General features: G+C 41.5%; 1 protein-coding gene across 6 annotated transcripts in view; it reads right to left on the bottom strand.

Moving 5' to 3' along the window:
* The window catches only part of SPATS2 (spermatogenesis associated serine rich 2), a 165,816-nt gene that overhangs the window by 62,275 nt on the left and 79,993 nt on the right, over positions 1 to 23,548 (bottom strand). For all 6 annotated transcript variants that reach the window (XM_024257086.3, XM_054527930.1, XM_054527931.1 and 3 more), the window contains one exon: positions 7,702 to 7,969. In XM_024257086.3, the coding sequence (XP_024112854.2) occupies positions 7,702 to 7,726 (25 nt within the window). In that variant the 5' untranslated portion in view covers positions 7,727 to 7,969. The remainder of the gene's footprint in view (positions 1 to 7,701; positions 7,970 to 23,548) is intronic.

Genomic DNA, 23,548 nt, shown 5'->3' with positions numbered 1-23,548 from the left:
TTTTTGAGACGGAGTCTCACTCTGTCACCCAGGCTGGAGTGCAGTGGCACGATCTCGGCTCATTGCAACCTCCACCTCCTGGGCTCAAGCGATTCTCCTTCCTCAGCCTCCTGAGTAGCTGGGATGACAGATGTGCACCACCATACCCGGTTAATTTTTGTATTTTTAGTAGAGATGAAGTTTCACCATGTTGTTCAGGCTGGTCTCGAACTCCTAACCTCGTGATCTGCCTGCCTCCGTCTCCTAAAGTGCTGGAATTATAGACATGAGCCACCGTGCCTGGCCTTAGAAAATTGATTCTTGAGAGGGTCCAGTTGGTGGACTTACTAAGACTTCAAAACAACTAATATAAATATGTTCAAAGAAGTACAGAAAACTATTTCAAAGAATTAAATTATTTCAAATAATTAAAGGAAAATATAATTGCAATGACTCAACAAATTGGGAACCTCAATAAGGAAACTGTAAGGAAAAAAAAAAAGAAGGAAAATTTCTTTTCTTTTTTTTGAGACGGAGTGTTGACTAGATTGGAGTGCAGTGATGCGAATCTTGGCTCACTGCAACCCCTGCCTCCCAGATTCAAGCGATTCTCTTGCCTCAGCCTCCCAAGTAGCTGGGACTACAGACTTGTGCCATCACGACCGGCTAATTTTTTTATTTTTAGTAGAGACGGTTTCACCATGTTGGCCAGCCTGGTCTCGAACTCCTGATCTCAAGTGATCCGCCCACCGCGGCCTCCCAAAGTGCTGGGATTACAGGCATGAGCCACTGTGCCCGGCAAGAAATGAAGGGAAATTCTAATGGAAAATACAATACCAGAAGAAAAATTCACTAGACAGACTTAACAGCAGAACTGAAACAGCGGAAGGAACAGTAAACTTGATAAGAGATCAACAAAAATTAAACAATCTAAAGAGCAGGGAAAGAAAACACTGGGGAAAAAGGAACAGAGCCTCAGTCACCTGATAGGGAAACATCAAATTTACTTATATATGTGTAATAGAATCTAAAGAAAGAGAGGAAAGAGAAATATTTTTTTGGAGAAATAATGGCCAACATTTGATAAAATTCCCAAAAGATCCATACTAAGATGTATCATAGTCAAACTGCTAAAAACAAAGGAAAATACTGACAGCAACAGGAGAAAAATGACTCATTACAACAGGGGAACAATATGACATATTCTGTGGAATGGCATATTCTATGTACTGAAACAAAAAATTATCGATGAAATTTTTTTTTTTTTTTTTTTTGAAACGGAGTTTCACTCTGTCGCCCAGGCTGGAGTGCAGTGGTGCGATCTTGGCTAACTGCAACCTTTGCCTCCCAGGTTCAAGCAATCCTCCCACCTTCAGCAGGTGCTGCCACGCCTGGCTGAAGACTTTTATATGCAGCAAAACTACCCTTTGGAAATACAGCTGGGTATGGCGGCTCACGCCTGTAATCCTAGCACTTTGGAAGGCCAAGTTGAGTGGATCACTTGAGGTCAGGAGTTCGAGACCAGCCTGGCCAACATGGTGAAACCCCGTCTCTACTAAAAATACAAAAAAAAAAAAAAAAAAATTAGCCAGGCATGGTGGTGTGGGCCTGTAGTCCCAGCTATCGGGATGTTGAGGCAGGGGAAATCTCCTGAACCTGGGAGGCAGAGGCTGCAGTCAGCCGAGATTGCACCGCTGCACTCTAGCCTGGATGACAGTGAGACTCCATTAAAAAAAAAAAAAAAAAAGAATAAATTATTTAACAATAAACTTAACAAAAAATGCAAGAGTTGTACATCTAAATCTGTAAACCATTGCTGAGAGAAATTAAGATCGAAATAAACGCAGAGATATAGTAGTAAGTTCATGGACTCAAAGCCTCCATATTGTTAAGATGATAATTCTACACGAACTGGCCTACTGATTCAGTGCACTCTCTATCAGATTCCAAGCAGATATTCTTGTAAGAACTGACAATCTGATTCTAAATTTTATATGTAAATGTAAAGAAACCAAAATAGCCCAAAAAATTCTGGGGGGAAAAATCATTGGAGGATGTATCTTCCTTACTTATTAAACTATATTTACTATAAAGCCATACTAATCAATACAGTGTACTAGCATAAAGACAGACATATACATCAATGTAACAGAACAGAGTCCAGAAATAAATCTTCACATGGTCTACTGATTTTCAACAAAGGTGTCAGGGCAATTCAAAGGAGGAAAGGATAGCCTCGTCAACAAAACATGCTGTAACAACTGGATGTCCATATGCAAAAAAGTAAACTTAGACTCTTATACCTCATATAAAAACTAACTCAGCCGGGCGTGGTGGCTCATGCCTGTAATCTCAGCACTTTGGGAGGCTGAGGCAGGTGGATCATGAGGTCAAGGGTTTAAGATCAGCCTGGCCAAGATGGTGAAACCCTGTCTCTACTAAAAATACAAAAATTAGCTGGGCGTGGTGGTGGGCGCCTGTAATCCCAGCTACTCGGGAGGCTGAAGCAGAGAACTGCTTGAACCTGGGAGGCGGAGGTTGTAGTGAGCTGAGATTGCGCCACTGCACTCCAGCCTGGGTGACAGAGAGAGACTCCGTTTCAAAAAAACCCAAAAACCCAAAAAAACTAACTAAAACAGGATCATAGACTTTAAAATACATGAGATAAAACTATAAAACTTCTGGGAAAAAGTCTTTCTGACTTTGAGTTAGGCAGAGAATTCTCAGACATGATACCAAAACCCAATCTGTGATGGAAAAAAAAAAGATAAATTGGACTTCATCAAAATTTAAAACTTCTACTCTTTAAAAGACACCATTAAGAATTTTTTTTTTTTTTTTTTTTTTTTTTGAGACAGAGTCTCACACTGTAACCCAGGCTGGAGTGCAACAGCATGATCTTGGCTCACTGCAACCTCCGCCTCCTGCATTCCAGTGATTCTCCTGCCTCAGCCTCCCAAGTAGCTGGGATTACAGACACCCACCACCACACCCAGCTAATTTTTTTATTTTTAGTAGAGACAGAGTTTTGCCAGGTTGGCCAGGCTGGTATTGAACTCCTGACCTCAGGTGATCCACCTGCCTCGGCCTCCCAAAGTGCTGGGATTACAGCTGTGAGCCACCGCGCCCGGCCCATCAAGAAAATTAAAAGACAAGCCATGAAATGGGAGAATATACTTACTAATCATGCACCTGATGAAGAACTTGTATTCAGAATATACAAAGAACTCTTAGAATTCAATAATAAGACTCCAAAATTTTTAAATGGATCAAGAATTTGAACAGACATTTCACCAAAAAAAATATAAATGGCTAATAATCACATGAAAAGATGGTCAACATCATCAGTCATTAGGGAAGTACAAATCAAAACCACAATGAGATACCATTACACATCTATTAAGACAGCTATAATATAAAAAAAAAAAAGACTGACCATACCGAGTGTTGGTGAGGATATGAAAAATATGAAATCCTGATACATTGCTGGTGGGATTGTAAAACTGTGTATTGCCACCTTGGAAAACAATCTGGAAGTTTCTTACAAAGTTAAAGAAGTCCACTCCTAAGTACCTCCACAAAAGAAATGCAAACATATGTCCACATAAAGACTTGTAAGCAAAGGTACATAATTGACAATCATTCATAACAGCACAAACTACAATCCAAAATGAATAGTAACTGGTAAATGGATAAATGTGTTATAACAAGACTACTCAGTAGTAAAAACGAGCAAACTACTGACACATTCAACAATATGGAGGAACCTTAAAAACATTACACTAAGTGAAAAGAAGCCAGACATAGTAACTATATTGTACTAATATGTGTATATGAAATTTCTAGAAAACGCAAAAATAAAGTGACAGAAGATCAATGTTTGCCTGTGGCTGGGGTAGGGAGCAGGAATTGATAACAAACAAGAGAATACTGGGGGATAAGGAAAAGAGGGGTTTGTTTCTGTTTTTTTAAGAGACATGGTCCTGCTCTGTCACCTAGGCTAGAGTGTAGTGATCATAGCTCACTGTAGCCTCAAATTCCTGGGCTCAAGTAATCCTCCCACCTCAGCCTCCCAAATAGCTGGGACTGTAACAGGCATGTGCCAGTATAATTGGCTAATTTTTTTATTTTTTGTAGAAACAGAGTCTTTTTTTTTTTTTTTTTGAGATGGAGTTTTGCTCTTGTTGCTCAGGCTGGAGTGCAATGGCGTGATCTCGGCTCATCGCAACCTCCACCTCCCGGGTTCAAGCGATTCTCCTGTAGTTGGGATTACAGGCATGCACCACCACACCCAGCTAATTTATTACTATTTTTTTAAGCAGAGACAGGGTTTCTCCATATTGGTTAGGCTAGTCTCGAACTCCCAACCTCAGGTGATCTGCCCGCCTTGGCCTCCCAAAGTGCTGGGATTACAGGCGTGAGCCACCACACCTGGCTAAGACAGTCTTACTATGTTGTCCAGGCTGATCTTGAACTCCTGGCTTCAAGCCATTCTCCTGCCTCAGCCTCCCTAAGTGCTGAGATTATACGCTTTAGTTACCACACCCAGTCAGAAAGTGTTTTAAAACAAGATTTTGGTGATGGTGCACAACTCCATAAATTTACTAAAAATAATCAAATTATACACTTGGGCAAATTTTAAGGTATTTAAATTATACCCCAATAAAACTGTGTTTAAAAGGGCTTAGATGTTGTCACACTGTCAAATCACTATCAAAGAGTTCCTAAACACTCTTCATTTCTACTTCTCCAGTTCACAGACAGGAATAGGGTCTACAGCCCACACTCTAAGAAGCACAGCTCTGACTTCTGCTAGATATTGGCTAATAGGCTTGGAGTAATCAATAGTTTTAACTGGAACTGACTTAATTTAATTTAAGCTGTTCAAGTTTAACTCCACTAAGTATTTCATTAAATAAGGAATTTACAAGTATTACTGACAAAAGGAAAATATGAAAATATGGTCTATTGCTGAATAAAAACGTAACTCATTACAAAATGAGAGCCTGTAAATGAAATACCACTAAGAACAATGACTACCATAGACCCTTCTTTTTAATGTAGTATAACCAAGTTCATAAAGTCAGTGTATTTACAGATTAGACTACTAAAACCCAAAGCAATGACACTTTAAACACATAAATGAATAAATGAAATGTTGTAATATTTTATATTTCATGGGACCAAATATCAGACGTGCAAATGAATTACATGCATAGATTTGTTTCAGAGAAAGTCCCAACAACACGTAAGCTTTACTTTGTTTCCACCTAAGTGTACATCTAGGCTAAGTTCAACCAAAACTGGTAAGCACTTAGTGTCTATGTTGTAGTCTTTTTTTTTTTTTTTTTTTTTTAAGACAGAGTCTCACTCTGTTGCCCACGCTGGAGTGCAGTGGCATGATCTCTGCTCACTGCAAGCTCTGCCTCCCGGGTTCACACCATTCTCCTGCCTCAGCCTCCTGAGTAGCTGGGACTACAGGTGCCCGCCACCACGCCTGGCTAATTTTTTTTTTTTTTTTGTATTTTTAGTAGAGATGGGGTTTCACTGTTTTAGCCAGGATGGTCTTGATCTCCTGACCTTGTGATCCACCCACCTCAGCCTTCCAAAGTGCTGGGATTATAGGCATGAGCCACCCGACCCAGCCTATGTTGTAGTCTAAAATTTAAATTCATTTTATAGTAATATTTAAATTCATTTTATAATAATTAGAAAAAAGCAACTGATGGGGACAGGAGGCAGAGAAATTCTAGGCAGAAAAGGGTGGGTCACCGGTGAAAACTCCACCCTCAAGCCAAAACGCCTGAAACCTCGGCCCAATGTGAGAACTTATATTCCTGTTTTCCTGTTTGACTGTTGCCTTTTCCTAAACCACCCATGGCCCTGCCCTGCCCCATTCTGTGCCTATAAAGACCCCAGACTCAGCCAGCAGAGAGAACTAGCTGGACGTCAGGATGTTTTAGAGGGACAGCTTGATGGTGTAACTTTGGAGAAAAAATCTAGCTGGAGACAGCTGGACTTCAGGGAAAGATTATCTACCCACACCCCACCAACCCCTTTTCAGCTCCCCTTCCTGCTGAAAGCCACTTTCATCAACAATAAAATCTCCCGCGTTTACCATCCTTCAATTCATTCGTGTGACCTCATTTTTCCTGGACGCCAGACAAGAGCTCAGGAGCCATGAGTGCAGATACAAAAGGCTGTCACACTGGCCCTTTGCCCTTGCTGGCAGAGGGCAGCCACCCCACGCAACGGGGAAAAGGGCCCACTGAGCTGTTAACACTTAAGCCGTCCACAGATGGCAGAGCTAAAAGAGCACTGTAACATGCCTTCTGGAGCTTCGGGGGTCACAGGCACCCCACAGCCTGGACACTGCCACAGGGCCCACACAGAGTTCACCCCCGCTGGCACTGAAGCAGCCAGCCGGTTCCAGCACTCATGCCCTCCAGTTCCTTCCTTGTTCACTCGCGCTCTCCTTCCTGTGAGGAGTTGAGAGAGGCAGGCTGAGTAAAGGAGAGACTCCTGCAAAGGGGCCAGGGAAATATCCTGCTTCACAATGATACTTCTTTTCTACAGCTCTGGTAAAACACAGACATGAAATAAAGACTCTCTAGTTTTAAAAAGGTCAAAGTAATTTGCTGAAGTTAACTTTTTTTAGGAAAAATTAAATGCTCAACTTTTCCAGAACCCTATTTTTACTATAGTATTTCTCATTTGCAGGGTGAAAACTGATGCTCAATGTTTCAAGCATAACTGGGAAAAAACAAACTGAATTATAACAACTAAGAAAAAACAAACTTGGGTTATTAAAAAAAACTTTTCCGTTGGCAAATTTCATTCCATAGAACAGTTCAGCTTTAGTAATCTAAGCATTCCTTAGAGCTCAAATTCTTCCTATAGATTTACTACACAATGAAGCTACAACTTTTGAAACCACAAATCTGGTTTATTTACTTTCTTATGAGGTTTTTGAACTACCAAGTCAAAATTAAGTTTAAAAGCATTTTCTTCATATTTAACATGTGAGACCTGGATGTATGAAGCTTTGTTTTGAATTAAAGAACATTAACTTTGAACTGGAAATTAAATTGAATGAGGGGAAAACACCGAGATACCTATGATCATTCTTTTAATCAATATATTCCAATTATCTACAATAGTTCTAATGCTGTTGTTCACTTTGTCCCTTTAAATTTTTACAGCTATTCTAGAAAAGTAGAAAAAGGTTTTACAAAGTCTTTGTTGTCCTTCCCTCCATTATAACTACCCTTCTATTTCCTGACTCTTTGCACCTTGTATTTCACTTTAGATAAGAAGCTAGAGGAACATTCCCGGAAGGAAAGCTAAAGAAGGAAACAAAACCCAGAAACATTTACTCTTGCTCCACTGCCTTTCTCTAGAAAAATGCCAACTCAAACAACATAGAATATCCTGCAGCAAGCTAGCCCTCTTAACACATCTCCCTAACATATGTTCAGTATTCAAAAATGCATCTTCAAGATTGTAAGTATATTACAATTTGATAAGTCTGTGTGGAGTAGAAAAGCTATTGTTATATGAATTAATTCCCAGACTGGTAATACACAAAGCGATAATCTAATATCCATAAATACTTGTAAAACCATTCAAAACACATTAGAAGGACAGTTTTTAAATATACAGCTATAAATGGGGATCCTTATAACTATGCTTGTAACAATTTATGCCCACATCTAATCTTACCCTTCTGGTTCTGTTTCCTGGACATTGTCGTTTCTTTGATCTCAAAAAATATACAAGAAAAGTATCCTTTTGCCTTGTCTGGGTTTTGAGTGTAGGTATCTCTGATTTAAAAGTGGGCAACGGAAGTGTGTAGTTGGAAGCAAAAAATACGAAATCCTGTTGTTCGAAATTCTGCTGGCTAGCTGTTAATCTCCTTTCCTTTTCTTGTATCAACTTCTTGTCAGGAAGTATCATTGCAGACATTCATGTCTCCGTTTCCAGGGAGATTCTGGAGGGAAAAACACAAACATACATATACTATTACAGTAATGACTATCTGTACAAAATTTCTGAGATATCCACAAGGTTTCTTTTGTATTTCTGTATACAAAACTAGTTTTAAGTACTATAGAAACAATGTAGCTGCTGAAAAGCAGAATTTTTCTTAAGAAAACTTAATCTTAGAATCAGATTATCCTCTTAGTTTAGAAAGTATGTTCTCTTAGTCTTCTTATCTTTTGTATCCATCTGAAATATCCCCATCTCTGCTTTGCAAACTAAAATGTTACCTCTTACCACTCCCTAAGATCTTTCTTTTTTTTTGAGATGAAGTCTCGCTCTGTCACCAGGCTAGAGTGCAGTGGCATGATCTTGGCACCTCACTGCAACCTGTGCCTCCCGGGTTCAAGTGATTCTCCTGCCTCAGTCTCCCAAGTAGCTGGGACTACAGGCGTGCACCACCACGCCCAGCTACTTTTTGTATTTTTAGTAGAGATGGGGTTTCACCACGTTGACCAGGATAGTCTCTATCTCTTTACCTCGTGATCCACCTGCTTTGGCCTCCCAAAGTGCTGGGATTACAGGCCTGAGCCATTTGATCTTCTCATCCAAATCAAGCGTCTATTCTCTTCCTCTAGAATTCCTTTTTTTGTTTGTTTGTTTGTTTTTTTTTGAGGCAGAGTTTCACTCTTGTTGCCCAGGCTGAAATGCAATGGTGCGATCTCAGCTCACTGCAAACTCCGCCTCCCAGGTTCAAGTGATTCTCCTGCCTCAGCCTCCCAAGTAGCTGGGATTACAGGCACCCGCCATCACACCTGGCTAATTTTTTGTATTTTTTTTTTTTTTTCAGTAGAGACGGGGGGTTTCACCATATTGGCCAGGCTAGTCTCTTGACCAGGCTGGTCTTGAACTCCTGACCTCGTGATCCGCCTGCCTGGGCCTCCCAAAGTGCTGGGATTACAGGTGTAAGCCTAGAATTTCTTATATCTAACCTCTCCTCAGGTTTCCCAGCTCAAATACAGCTATAAAAAATATAGGGGGGGATGTGAAATGTGAGAAACACACTCACCGTTCCAACCCAAAGAATGGACTTAGAGGCACGAAGAACAGCAAACGTGAGACTTTTTAATAGCGGTCTAGCCAGGTGCAGTAGCTCATGCCTGTAATCCCAGCACTTTGGAAGGCCAAGGCAGGCAGATTACCTGAGGCTGGGAGTTCAAGACCAGCCTGACCAACATGGAGAAACCCTGTCTCTACCAAAAATACAAAATTAGCTGGGCATAGTGGTACATGCCTGTAATCCCAGGTACTCAGGAGGCCGAGGCAGGAGAATCACTTGAACCCAGGAGGTGGAGGTTGCCGTGAGCCAAGATCGCACCATTGCACTCCAGCCTGGGCAACAAGAGCGAAACTCCATCTCAAAAATTAAATAAATAATAAAATAAATAATAATAATAATAATAATAATAATGGTCTTGCAAGATCAGGTGTCTGGTGGGCAGGCACACCGGGACAGTCACAACAGGTAATTTAACTTCTAGCATACAAGTCCCTCCGCCAGTTCCTCACTGGTTGAGTACTATGGGGTTACAATCTTCCTGGACATTGCCAAAGTTTTATTATCCCCCTTATAAGGTTATACCCTATCTCCTTCTCTGCTTAAATTTTGATTTCCCAATTACGAAACTTTCTTCCCTTTTATGGGCTGACCCCTCCTCTACATTCTGTTCGCTTATTGTGACCTCCTAGGTGCATGAGCTGTGCGGTTTGTTACATTTGCAGGCCAGCTGCCAGTACTTAGATTTATCATGCCTTGAAAACAAACCATTTAAAATGTTTTTTCACATGAAAGGAGGGAAGTGCAAAGGAATTTTAACATGGAAAACTGAAACATCAAAATGAGATTAGTCCATACTGCAGGAAGCTCCTTTAAATTACAAAGATACAAATGCTGTTTCTCTATATTACTAAACATTTTAAAGATACATGCCCAAGATTTCTGGGTAAAGAAAGCATAAGTTCCTGCCAGCAGAGATGTGCTAACAATAAAAAAAAAAAGGAGATGGAACTTGCAACCTCCACCTCCCAGGTTCAAGCGTTTCTTCTGCCTCAGCCTCCCGTGTAGCTGGGATTGTAGGCATGCACCACCATGCCCAGCTAATTTTTGTATTTTCAGTAGAGACGGAGGTTCACCATGTTGGCCAGGCTGGTCTTGAACTCCTGACCTCAAGTGATCTGCCTACCTTGGCCTCCCAAAGTGCTGAGATTACAGGCGTGAGCCACTGCTCCCGGCCAATATTTTTTTTTCTTTTCTTTTTTCTGGAGACAGAGTCATGCTCTTGTTGCCTAGGCTGGAGTGCAATGGTGCAATCTTGGCTTGCTGCAACCTTTGCCTCCTGGGTTCAAACGATTATCCTGTCTCAGCCTCCCAACGAGCTGGGACTACAGGCACCTGCCACCACACCCGACTAATTTTTGTATTTTTAGTAGAGACAGGGTTTCGCCATGTTGGCCAGGCTGGTCCTGAACTCCTGACCTCCAGTGATCAGTCTGCCTCAGCCTCCTAAAGTGTGGGATTACAGGCATGAGCCACCATGCCTGGCTGAAAAATAATAATTTTTTTAAGCATTATAAGGATTATAGAACTCTTATACCCGGACACCTGACTGGAAAAACATTTACAAAATGCAATGCAAGAAGGAAAGGAGAGTACACTTATATTAAATACTTTCCAATTTGAAAAGAGGAGACTGAAGAGTCAAGTAGGTAATTCTGCGAAAGTTTTAAAAAGTATTCCATCAAGATTAAGAACCTCTACAAACCACAGTGGGACCTCAGGAAAAGCAGGGTGAGTATTTGAAACTTACCATCTTCCAGAACACTGAGCCAAGCTGTGAGAACCAGCCAAAGCCTATGGAAATACATGGAATATACCCCTGGATAGGGCACACTTAATAAGATTTTAGAAAAAAGAACAGAACTCAGATCTGCCAAAAATAACTGAACCCTTCAGTGGCAAGCTTCTCAACAGCACATGTACTCAGGTTAAAGAAAAGAGGATGAGGCCGGGCATGGTGGCTCACGCCTGTAATCTCAGCACTTTGGGAGGCTGAAGCAGGTGGATTACCTGAGGTCAGAAGTTCTAGACCAGTCTGACCGACATGGTGAAACCCCATCTCTACTAAAAATACAAAATTAGCTGAGCATGGTGGTGCATGCCTGTAATCTCAGCTACTCAGGAGGCTGCGGAAGGAGAATTGCTTGAACCCGGGAGGCGGAGGTTGCAGTAAGCTGAGATCATGCCACTGCATTCCAGCCTGGGCAACAAGAGCAAAACTCCGTGTCAAAAAAAAAAAAAGAGGATGAAAGCAACAATCAACAAATAACCATAGTGGATGAGCAGGGGTGGGTGAGATAGGTCCCAAAGAAGTTTAGAAACATATCAAGGTTATTTCATCTATACTCTGTAGCTACAAACAAAAAGGTATAAACAGAGCTATCCACATATAACATGAAGAAGATAAATAAAAATGACATAGCAACTATCAAACCTACTATAAAAAAAGAGAAATACAATGAGACAAGAAATTTCCATGCAACAGATGAAGAACCCAACCTGGAAAACAATATATACCCTCAAACCAAAAGCAGATTCCTCCTTGAATACTTATTTGAATATTTCAAATAAGAATTTGAGTTCAAGTTGAATTTTAAAAAAGCTATAAAATAAATGATAAAAATAGAAGGAAAGTAAATCAGATAGCAAAGTTAAAGAAAAACTGGAAAAAAAATTATGGATCCAATAAGAAGTCAGAAATAGCAAGAAACAGAATGGACACAGATAAAAATAGAATGAATGGAATGAAGCAAACCTGTCAGAAGAAAAAAACAGAGAAAACAATTATAATAGACGATAACATTAGGGAACAAAAAATGATCCAATCTAAGAATAACTGGAATCAATACAAGGACTTAAAAATTATAGGACTCAATAAAGGGAACAGAAAAATCATTTGCAGACAATAAACAGGAAATTTCCCTTTAAATAAAGACCTGAATCTGTTCATTCCCCACCACCTCCAATCCATCAGAAGAATCCCATGTGTTCTACCTTTAAAATACATCCAGAGCTGGACCACTTCTCACCGCATCCACTGCTACTACCCTTGTCTAAATCATGAGAATCTCTCATCCTGAGTCTTCTACTCTGCCACTCTCGCTGCTATTTCACTATGGCCACTATTAAAATTGTAAGACAGATTATGTCCCACTTCTGCTGCTGAAAGCTCTCTGGCAGCTCCCCATTTCATTCAAAATAAAAGCCAGTCCTTACAGTGGCCTAAGCAGTCTTGTCTGTTCTGATTCCTTCCTTTACCTTTACTCCACTGGAGCCACACTGGCCTCTTTATCATCCCTTTTACACTCTAGATACGCTCTCATCTTAGGGCCCTGAATGTTCCCTCTGCCAGGAATGTTATTTCCCACAGTTATCTACATGGAATACTTCCTCAGTCTCCTTCAGGTCTTTTTTCAAACGTTATCTTCTCTGTGGTTATTCACAAGAAACCTACTGAACCTGTGGTAAGAACAGTGGCAGTCTATGGCTGCTCCCATCACATACCCCCAGGTGAGTGGGAAAGGTAGTTCTACCAAGGTAGGGAAAGCCATGAAAACCAGCAGCTTCACTGACAGAGGGGGCTGACTTGTGAAGCAAAGCACAGAAAAACCCCATACCCACAGGCAGTCAGTAACAGTTCGCTTTCTTGGTGGCAAACAAGCAAGACCAAGGGCTCAGCTAGCCTGAGGCTGCTGTCATGGTTGGTGCAAGCAAAAGACCAGGAGATTACATAGAAATTTAAAAGGGAAATCCAGAAACAAGACTAAGGGACCTGGGCACTATGGCTCATGCCTGTAGTCCCTGCACTTTGGGAGGCCAAGGTGCGGGGACTGCTTTAGCCCAGGAGTTTGAGACCAGCCGGGCCAACACAGCAAGACTGTGTCTCTACAAAAAATACAAAAATTAGCAGGGCATGGTGGCATGTGCCTGTACTCCCAGCTACTCAGGCGGGTGAGGTGGGAGGATGGCTTGAGCCCAGGAGGTCGAGGCTGCAATGAGCCATGACTGTGCCACTGCATGCCAGCCTAAGCAACAGAACAAGACTCTGTCTCAAACAAACAAACAAACAAACATAGCCTGGCAACAGAGTAAGATCCTACCTTGACAAAAAAAAAAATTTAAAAATTAGCCAGGGATGGTAGCACACACCTGTAGTCCCAGCTACTCGGAAGGCTAAGGTGGGGGCACTGCTTGAGCCTGGGAAGCTGAGGCTGCAGAGGGCCACGACTGTGCCACTGAACTCTAGCCTCAGCAACAGAGCAAGACCCTGTGTCAGAAAACAAAGACTACAGGGGGGACCTTGGTAAATGTTCCACACATTCATGATGCAGATATTGGAGAAGGTCCAAACTATCCACACACCTCTGGCTGACCATAAGCGTACACATAGCAGCAGCAAAGACTCAAAAAGGCCCAGTGGAAATTAAAAATTATGAGCTTTGAAGGCAGTCCCCAACACACAACGATCTACAGAGGGTGCAAGCTTTACTGGTTCATCGTGTTTTAGTACAACCTTTAACCAATCGCTAACTGACCAGAAGGATAATAGATACAGATGTAACTTCAGCAAGCCAGACTTTAAAGTTTTTTTAATTAAAAAAACAAAAACAAAAACAGTAAAAACTGAGCAGACCCTTTAGTTTATGAAATCATATCAACGCTACAAAGGCAAGGGTAAAGGCTGTGTACACTTTTGAAACTTTATGTGCAATTGATGGTGGTGCTGAGATATGAAAGGCTAGCATAAACGAGAAGAGGTAAGAGCACATGACGAAACTTGGTGGTGCGGAATGGACTTTTTTTTTTTTTTTTTTTTTTTTTTAAAGACAGAGCCTCACTCTCACCCAAGCTGGAGTGCAGCGGTGCGACCCTGGCTCACTGCAACTTCCACTTCCCAGGCTCAGATGATCCTCCCACCTCAGCCTCCTGAGTCACGGCTACAGGCGCATACCCCCATGCCTAGCTAATTTTTTTATCTTTTGTAGAGACAGGGTTTCACCATGTTGCCCAGTCTGGTCTCCAACTCCTAGGCCCAAGCAATCCTCCTGCCTCAGCCTCCCAAAGTGCTGGGATGACAGGCATGAGCCACCACACCTGACCCATAATGGATATTTTTTAACTTGGTGATATGTGTCTCTCAATCCTGAGGCTTTGGTGAGAGGGTATGCAGAGAGCAATAACAGCAAATGATGTATGAATGTTTTCTGCATTCAAAGAACGTCTACATCTGTTGGAAGACTTTAAGTGAGTTTTGTTCTTAGATAGCCCACATTAGTTGAATGTATTAAGTGAACCAATACTTGCATTTCCCCTACCTCTTTGTCAACTGCTGTAAATGCTGTATGATGTGTGTTCTCTTCTGTTGCTGACATGCAAGTGTGGTCATTTGAACTGAAGTGGATGGCTTGAGAATATAGACAGGCTTGTGATGTATTTTGTAGGAGTACTTGGAAGCAGAGTTCACTAGTGACCTCAGCTGTCACAAAGAAGGGTGGAAGTTCTAATGTCTGTTTAGCTACTTATAAAAATGCTATTCGTGGCCGGGCACAGTGGCTCGCACCTGTAATCCCAGCACTTTCGGAGGTAGAAGCGGGCGGATCACGAGGTCAGGAGATCGAGGCCATCCTGGCTAACACGGTGAAAGCCTGTCTCTACTAAAAATACAAAAAAGTTAGTTGGGTGTGGTGGCGGGAGCCTGTAGTCCCAGCTACTCGGGAGGCTGAGGCAGGAGAATGGCGTGAACCCGGGAGGTGGAGCTTGCAGTGAGCCAAGATCGTGCCACTGCACTCCAGCCTGGGTGACAGAGCAAGACTCCGTCTCAAAAAGAAAAAAAAGAAAAAGAATGCTATTTGCTGCAATTCTGTGTCCCATGCTTGGATTTTGTCTTTTTTAGAGCCAGGGTCTTCCTCTGTTGCCCAGGCAGTGGCACGATCATAGCTCACTGCAACCTCAAACTCCTGGGTTCAAGCGATTATTCTGTCTTAGCCTGCTAGGTGGCTGCAACTACAGGCACATACCACCACACCCAGCTAACTTCTTTTATTTTTTGCAGAGACAGGGTCTCACTATGTTGCCCAGGCTGGTCTTAAACCCTTGGCTTCAAGCAATCCTCCTGCCCTGACTTCACAAAGTGTTAGGATTACAGGCCTGAAGCACTGAGCCCAGCCCAAACTGATTTTAAATAATAATTTAAAAAATATGTATAAAAACTGAGCAGAGACATCAGCAACCAGCAGCCACATACAACAGTGAGAAAAAGATTCCACAGATTTAGTCCAGGAAAGTTACTTAAAAAATAAAAACAATAAAGCAATGACAACCCTCAGAAGGAGGAAAAATCCAGAAATCAAAGTTGCTACAATACAGTAGGTAAAATGTCCAGTTTCAACAAAAAGTTATGAGACATTCAAAAATGCAGGAAAGTGTTACCCAAACGCATGAGAAAAAACAACAACATGGAGTTGGAAATGCCCCTGAGTAGGCCCAAATGCTACGCTTCGCAAACAGACTCCAAATTTCTTTAAAGGACTAAAAAAATATGAGAACAATGCCTCAAACAAAAAGAAAATCTTAATGAAGAGATAGAAATCATTTTTAAAGAGAACCATGGTAAAAAAATAATAATAAAAAATAAAGAGAACCATGATATAAACAGAGCACAAATTTAATTTGGAAAATAAAAAAAGACAACCAAATCAAAATTCTGAAGATGAATACTGGAGTAGAAGAAAAAAATCAGAAAACTTGAAGAAAGGACAAGAGAAATTATCTAACTTGAAGAAATGGGAGAAAAAACAATGAAGAAATACAAGCCGGGTGCAGTGGCTCATGCCTATAACTCCAGCATTTTGGGAGGCCAGGTTGGAGTATCGCTTGAGGCCAGGAGTATAAGACCAGCCTGGCCTCACTGTGTATGTAACACAGTGAGACACTGTCTCTATAAGAAATTAAAAATCGGCCAGGTGTGGTGGTGCATGCCTGTAGCCCCAGCTACTTGGGGGGCTAAGGTGGGAGGATGGCTTGAGCTCAGTAGGTCAAGGTTGCAATCAGCCATGAGTCTGGGCAGCAAGGCAAGACCCTATCCCTTAAACATTAACAAACAAAAAGTAAAAATTAAAAAAAAAGTAAAACAGTCTCAGAAATGTGTGGAACAATGTCAAGTATACCATCATACACAAATTAGAAGCCCCAGAAGAAGTGATGTGAAAGAGGACAAAAATGGTGACCAAAAACAACTTGCAACTTGATTTTTAAAAAATGTATCTACAGAGTCAGGAAGCTCAATGAACTATAGCTGCAATACACACAAAGAGATCCACATCTAGACATATCATAGTGAAACTGATTAAAGCCAAAACCAGAAAATCTTGAAAGCAGCAAGAACAAAAATCAAAACAATACTTTATCATGTACAGGGAAGCAACATTAACAGCTGACTTCTCATCAGAAGCAAAAGAAGCCAGAAGGCAGGAAATGACATTCAAAGTGCTAAAAGAAAAAACCAGCAACCAAGAATTTGATATCCAGCAAAGCTATCTTTCAAAAATGAAGGTGAAATAAAGACATTTCAAAGACTTACAGAGAATCCATTGCTCGCAAACCTGACTTACAAGAAATTCCAAAGGAAGTCTCTCAAGTTGAAAGGCAAAATGACATCAGATGGTAACCTGACTGTACCCAAAGAAACAAAGAGCACTAGGAAAAGCAAATATGTAGGTACATATAACATACGTATTTTTGGCCAGGTGCAATGGCTCACGCCTGTAATCCCAAAAGTTTGGGAGGCCAAGGCCAGCCTGGGCAACATAGCAAGACCTTGTTTCTACTGAAAATAATTTAACTAAAGTATGTACTTTTTAACTTCCTTCTCTTAAATTTTTAAAAAGAATTCAACTAATTATTACTGCTTTATGTAATACAAGATTAGTAACAATACTGAATTATTAGGTTTATAGCAAATATAGATATAATAAACATGAAAACGATTGCATAAAAGGAGAAAGAAGCTATACTACAGAATTAAATTAGCATTAATTTAGTTAAATTGGGCTATAAGATGCTTATTATAATGATCAGACAAGTACTAAGAAAACAACTGAAAAATAGTAAAAACAAAAGACAAAAGCAACAAAATAATCATATGCTTAAAAAAACTATTAAACACAAAATAAGGCAATAAAAGAGGTACAAACAAACAGAAAAAACCAAAAGATATACAAAAAAACAAATACCTGGCAGGGCACGGTGGCTCACGCCTGTAACCCCAAGCACTTTGGGAGGCTGAGGCAGGTGGATCACCTGAGGTCAGCAGTTAGAGACCAGCCTAGCCAACATGGTAAAATCCTGTCTCTACTAAAAATACAAAAAATATTAGCTGGGCACAGTGGTGGGCGCCTGTAATCCCAGTTACTCGGGAGGCTGAGGCAGGAGAATCACTTGAGTCCAGGAGGTGGAGGTTCCAGTGGGCCGAGATCATGTAACTGCACTCCAGCCTGAGCAACAGAGTGAGACTCCATCTCAAGAAAAAAAAACAAAAAACAAAACAAAGCAAAAAACAGGCTGACACAGTAGCTTGCGTCTGTAATTCCAACACTTCGGGAGGCCAAGGCAGGTGGATCACCTGAGGTCAGGAGTTCGAGACCAGCCTGACCAACATGGAGAAACCCTATCTCTACTAAAAATACAAAAATTAGCCAGGCATGGTGACGCATGCCTGTAATGCCAGCTACTCAGGAGGCTGAGGCAGGAGAATCGCTTGAACCTGGGAGGCAGAGGTTGCGGTGAGCCGAGATCACGCCATTGCACTCTAGCCTGGGCAACAAGAGTGAAACTCTGTCTCAAAAAAAGACTCCACTCGGCCGGGCACAGTGGCTCACGCCTGTAATCCCCGCATTTTGGGAGGCCGAGGCGGGCGGATCACGAGGTCAGGAGATCGAGACCATCCTGGCTAACACAGTGAAACCCCATCTCTATAAAAAATACAAAAAATTAGCCAGGCGTGGTGGTGGGCGCCTGTGGTCCCAGCTGTGGCTGAGGCTGGAGAATGGCGTGAACCCGGGAGGTGGAGCTTGCAGTGAGCCGAGATCGCGCCACTGCACTCCAGCCTGGGCAAAAGAGCGAGACTCCATCTCAAAAAAATAAATAAATAAAATTAAAAAAAAAAAAGACTCCACTCAAAAGACAGAAATTGTTAGAGTGGCTGGAAAAACAAGATCCAACTGTACGCCATCTACAAAAAACACACCATAGATTCAAACACAGAGAGATTGAAAAGAATGAAAAAAGATATATCATGCAAACCAATAATAAAAGGGCTTAGTATCAGATAAAATGGTATTATTAGAGACAGAGAGAAATCATTATAAGAGAGTCATGACATCAGAAACATAGAACAATTATAAATATATATCCACCAAACAATAAGACCTAAAATACATGCAGCAAAAATTGACAGAAAGAATAAAGAGTTCAACAATGATAAAGACTTAAGTATCCCACTCTCAATAACTGATTGATATGGTTTGGCTGTGTCCCCACCCAAATCTCACCTTGAATTGTAATAATCCCCATGTGTCAAGGGTGGGGCCAGGTGGAGATAACTGAATCATGGGGCAGTTTCCCCAATACTGTTCTCACGGTAGTGAATAAGTCTCAAGAGATCTGATGGTTTTATAAATGGGAGTTCCCCTGCACAAGCTTTCTGGCCTGCTTCCATGTAAGACTTGACTTTGCTCCTCATTCACCTTCTGTTATGATTGTGAGGCCTCCCCAGCCACGTGGAACTGTGAGTCAAACCTCTTTCCTTTATAAATTACCCAGTCTCGGATATGTCTTTATTTGCAGCGTGGGAACAGACTAATACACTGATTAAAAACCCAGACTGGGCCAGGCATGGTGGCTCACGCCTGTAATCCCAGCACTTTGGGAGGCTGAGACAGGCGGATCATGAGGTCAGGAGTTCCAGATCAGCCTAACCAACATGGTGAAACCCCGTTTCTTCTAAAAATACAAAAATTAGCTGGGTGTGGTGGCGCGTGCCTATAACCCCAGCTACTCAGGAGGCTGGGGCAGGAAAATCGCTTGAACCTGTGAGGCGGAAGTTGCAGTGAGCTGAGATGGTGCCATTGCACTCCAGCTTGGGCAACAGAGTGAGACTCCGTCTCAGGTAAAAAAAAAAAAAAAGCACTCCAGCTTGGGCGACAGAGCAAGACTCCACCTCAGCAAAAAAAAAAAAAAAAGACAGAAAATCAGTAATACTCCTCCATCCAACAAGAATATTATATTCTCTTCAAGCACAGCCAGAACATCCTCAAGGACAGACTATATACTAGGCCAAGGATCAGCAGACTATGGCCCAAGGGCCAAAGTCAGCTCTACTGTCTGTTTTTATAAATAAAGTTTTATGCTAACATAAGCATGTCCATTGATTTATGTATTGTATATGGAGGCTTCAGCACTAAAACGGCAGAAATGAATAGTTGTAACACAGACCATATGGCACATAAAGCCAAAATATTTATTATATGGCCCTTTATAGAGAAAGCTTGTTAAATTATATGATAGCTCATAAGAAATTCTCAATTTTATAATGATTGAAATCATACAAAGTAGGTTCTCCAACAACAGAATTAAATAAAAATGAAGAGCAGAGATAAGTATGGGAAATCTCTAAACATTTCAAAATTAAAGAACATACTTTTTTTTTTTTTTTTTTTGAGACAGGGTCTCACTGTCACCCAGGGTGGAGTGCGGCAGCACAATCATGATTCACTGATCCTCTCACCTAAGCCTCCCAAGTAGCTGGGACTACAGGCGTGCACCACCACACCCAGATAATTTCTGTATTTTTTGTAGAGATGGGGTTCACCATGTGCCCAGGCTGATCACAAATAAACAACATAGTTCTAAACAACTCATGGGTAAAAGAAAAAAAAATTCACAAAGGAAATTAGAAAATATTTTGAACTGAAAGAAAATAAGAACATAACAGCCGGGCATGGTGGCTCAGGCCTGTAATCCCAGCACTTTGGGAGGCCAAGGCGGGCGGATCAGAGGTCAGGAGATCGAGACCATCCTGACTAGCATGGTGAAACCCCGTCTCTACTAAAAATACAAAAAAAAATTAGCTGGGCAGGGTGGCAGGTGCCTGTAGTCCCAGCTACTCGGGAGGCTGAGGCAGGAGAATGGCGTGAACCCAGGAGGCGGAGCTTGCAGTGAGCCGAGATCGTGCCACTGCACTCCAGCCCGGGTGGCACAGCGAGACTCGGTCTAAAAAAAAAAGAAAGAAAATAAAAACATAACACATCAAAATTTATGGGGTATAGCTAAATTGGTACTTAAAACATCTATAGCAGAAAAGAAGAAAGGTCTTCAATCTATAGCTTGAGTTTCCAATTTAAGAAATTAGAAGAAAAGCCAACTAAATCCCAAGCAAGCAGAAGGTAGGAAATACTACAGATTAGACCACAATCAATCAGCGTATATGGAAAAACACTAGAGAAAAGCAATAAAACCAAAAGTTGGTTCTTTTTACCTATAAATAGGTTGACCAGAATAAAAAAGACACAATTTACCAAAATCAGGAATAAAGGAAAGGACATCATTACAGACCCTACAAAAATTCAAGGGATTATAAAGAAATGCTATGAGCAACTTTATGTCCACAAATTTGACAACTCTGATGAAATGAACAAATTCCTAGAAAAACATACATTACTAAGACTGACTTAAAAAGGGTAGGATATCAAGAAATTGAGTTAATAATCTAAAATCCTTCCCACACACACACACACAAAAGCACAAGGCCAGATTGTGTCTTATCAAATATTTAAAGAAGAAATAACAGAATTCTCCACAAACTGTTTTAGAAAATAGAAGAACAGGCCGGGCGCAGTGGCTCACGCCTGTAATCCCAGCATTTTGGGAGGCCGAGGTAGGGGGATCACGAGGTCAAGAGATTGAGACCATCCTGGCTCACATGGTGAAACCCCATCTCTACTAAAAATGCAAAAATTAGCCAGGCACGGTGGTGCGCACCTGTAGTCCCAGCTATTTGGGAGGCTGAGGCAAGAGAATTGCTTGAACCCAGGAGGTGGAGGTTGCAGTGAGCCGAGATTGCGCCACTGCACTCCAACCTGGGGACAAAGCGAGACTCTGTCTCAAAAAAAGAAAAAGAAAATAGAAGAACAGTCCAGGTGCAATAGTTCATGCCTGTAATCCCAGCACTTTGGGAGGCCAAGGCGGGTGGATCACCTGAAATCAGGAGTTCAAGACCAGTCTGGCCAATATGGCAAAACCCCGTCTCTACTAAAAATACAAAAACTTAGCCGGGCATGGTGGCAGGCACTTGTAATCCTAGCTGCTTGGGAGGCTGAAACAGGAGAACTGCTTGAACCCGGGAGGCGGAGGTTGCAGTGAGCCGACATCGTGCCATTGCACTCCAGCCTGAGCGACAGAGTAAGACTGTGTCTCAAAAAAAAAAAAGAAAATAGAAGAACATTCCCTAATTAATTCTATGAGGCCTGTGTAGCAGGCAGAATTCCAAAGATATCTCCCCAAGATTCCCGTCCCCTAATTATTCAATCAAACATAATCTATGTACTGCTACAAAGGGACTTTGCAGATGTAATTAATGTCACAGACCTTAAAATAAGGAGATTAGTCTGGATTATCTGGATGGGCCCAATCTAATCTCACGAGCCCTTAAGAGGGGAGAAATTTCTCTGGCTAGAGCTAAGAAAAATGCATCACAGAGATGTGGCAAAGGGGAAAGACAGATTTGAAGCAAGAGGAACCTAACCTGCTGTAACTGGCTTTGAAGGGGGCCAGGAGGCTAGGAAATGCAGACAGCCTCTAGAAGCTGAGAAGAATCCCAGGCCAACAGCCAGGAAGGAACTGGGAACCTACAGTCCTACAGCCACATGGAATTGCATTCTGCCAGCAGCCTGAGTGAGCCTGAAAATGAATGCTTCACTAGAGCTTCCTGAAAGGAACAAAGCCTTGCTTTGGTTTCAACCTTGTAGAGAACCATCTGAGCCACATTATGCCCAACATCTGACCTACAGAAACTGAGATGAGACATGCATGTTGCTTTAAGTCATTAAGTTTGTGGTAATTTGTTACAGCAGCAATGGAAAACTAAAAAAACCCATGTTTCCCTGATACTGCAACCAGACAAAGACATCACTAGAAAACTACAGATCAGGCTGGGTGTGGTGGCTCACACCTGTAATCCCAGCACTTTGGGAGGCCAAGGCAGGCAGATCACCTGAGCTCAGGAGTTCGAGACCACCTTGGGCAACACAGTGAAACCCCATCTCTACTAAAAATACAAAAATTAGCTGGGTGTGGTAGCATGTGCCTGCAGTCCCAGCTACTCAGGAGGCTGAGGCACAAGAATCACTTGAGCCTGAGAGGCAGAGGTTGCAGTGGGCTGAGATTGCATTAATGCATTCCAGCTTGGGCTACAAAGTGAGACTCTGTCTCAAAAACAAACAAACAAAAAAAAAAAACAAAACAAAAAACAACAAAAAACCACTACAGATCAATATTCCTCATAAATATAGGAGAAATACATCATTAACAAAATATTAGCAAGCCAGGCCAGGCATGATGGCTCACGCCTGTCTATAATCCTAGCACTTTGGGAGGCCGAAGCAGGTGGATCACTTGAGCTCAGGAGTCTTGACCAGCCTGGGCAACACTGTGAAACTCCGTTTCTATAAAAAACATTTTTAAAAATTAGCCAGGTGTGGTGACACACACCTGTAGTCCCAGCTACTTGGGAGGCTGAGGGAGTAGGATCACTTGAACCTGGGAGATTGAGGCTGCAGTGACCCGAGATCGTGCCACTACACTCTAGCCTGGGTGACAAAGTGAGACGCTGTCTCAAAAAGAGAAAAGAAAAGAAAAGAAATATATATATATATATATATATATATATATATATATATATATATATGCAAGCCAAATTCAGCAACAAAGAAAATAATTATAATACCATGACCAAGTGGGACTTATTCCAGGAATGGAAGATTGGCTTAACATGCAAAAACCAATTAATGTAACACACAGTATCAATCAAATAAATGATAAAAGTCACATGATCATCTTAGTAGGTACAGAAAAAGCATTTTCACACACCCATACCCATTCATGGTTTTTAAAAAAGGGAAAATGTTCTCACATTTATAAAGGCCATCCATGAAAAACCTACAACTAATATCATACTCCACAGTAAAAGACAAAATATTTTCTTCCTTAGATAAGAAAAAACAAGAATGCACACCTCATCACTTGTTTTCAACAACATACTGAAAGATCTTGTCAGTGCAATAAGGATGAAAGAAAAGAAATTAAAGGCAACACGATTGGAAAGGAAGAAGTAAAATGTTTTTATTCAAAGATAACATGACCCATATACAGAAAATCCTAAGGAATCCAAACACATATACATACACACCAAAAATACTG

The sequence above is a fragment of the Pongo abelii genome, chromosome 10 (assembly GCF_028885655.2).
Source record: "Pongo abelii isolate AG06213 chromosome 10, NHGRI_mPonAbe1-v2.0_pri, whole genome shotgun sequence".
NCBI lineage: Eukaryota > Metazoa > Chordata > Mammalia > Primates > Hominidae > Pongo > Pongo abelii.
Note: the sequence above shows the minus strand (reverse complement) of the source record. Positions and strands in the feature narration are given on the sequence as shown.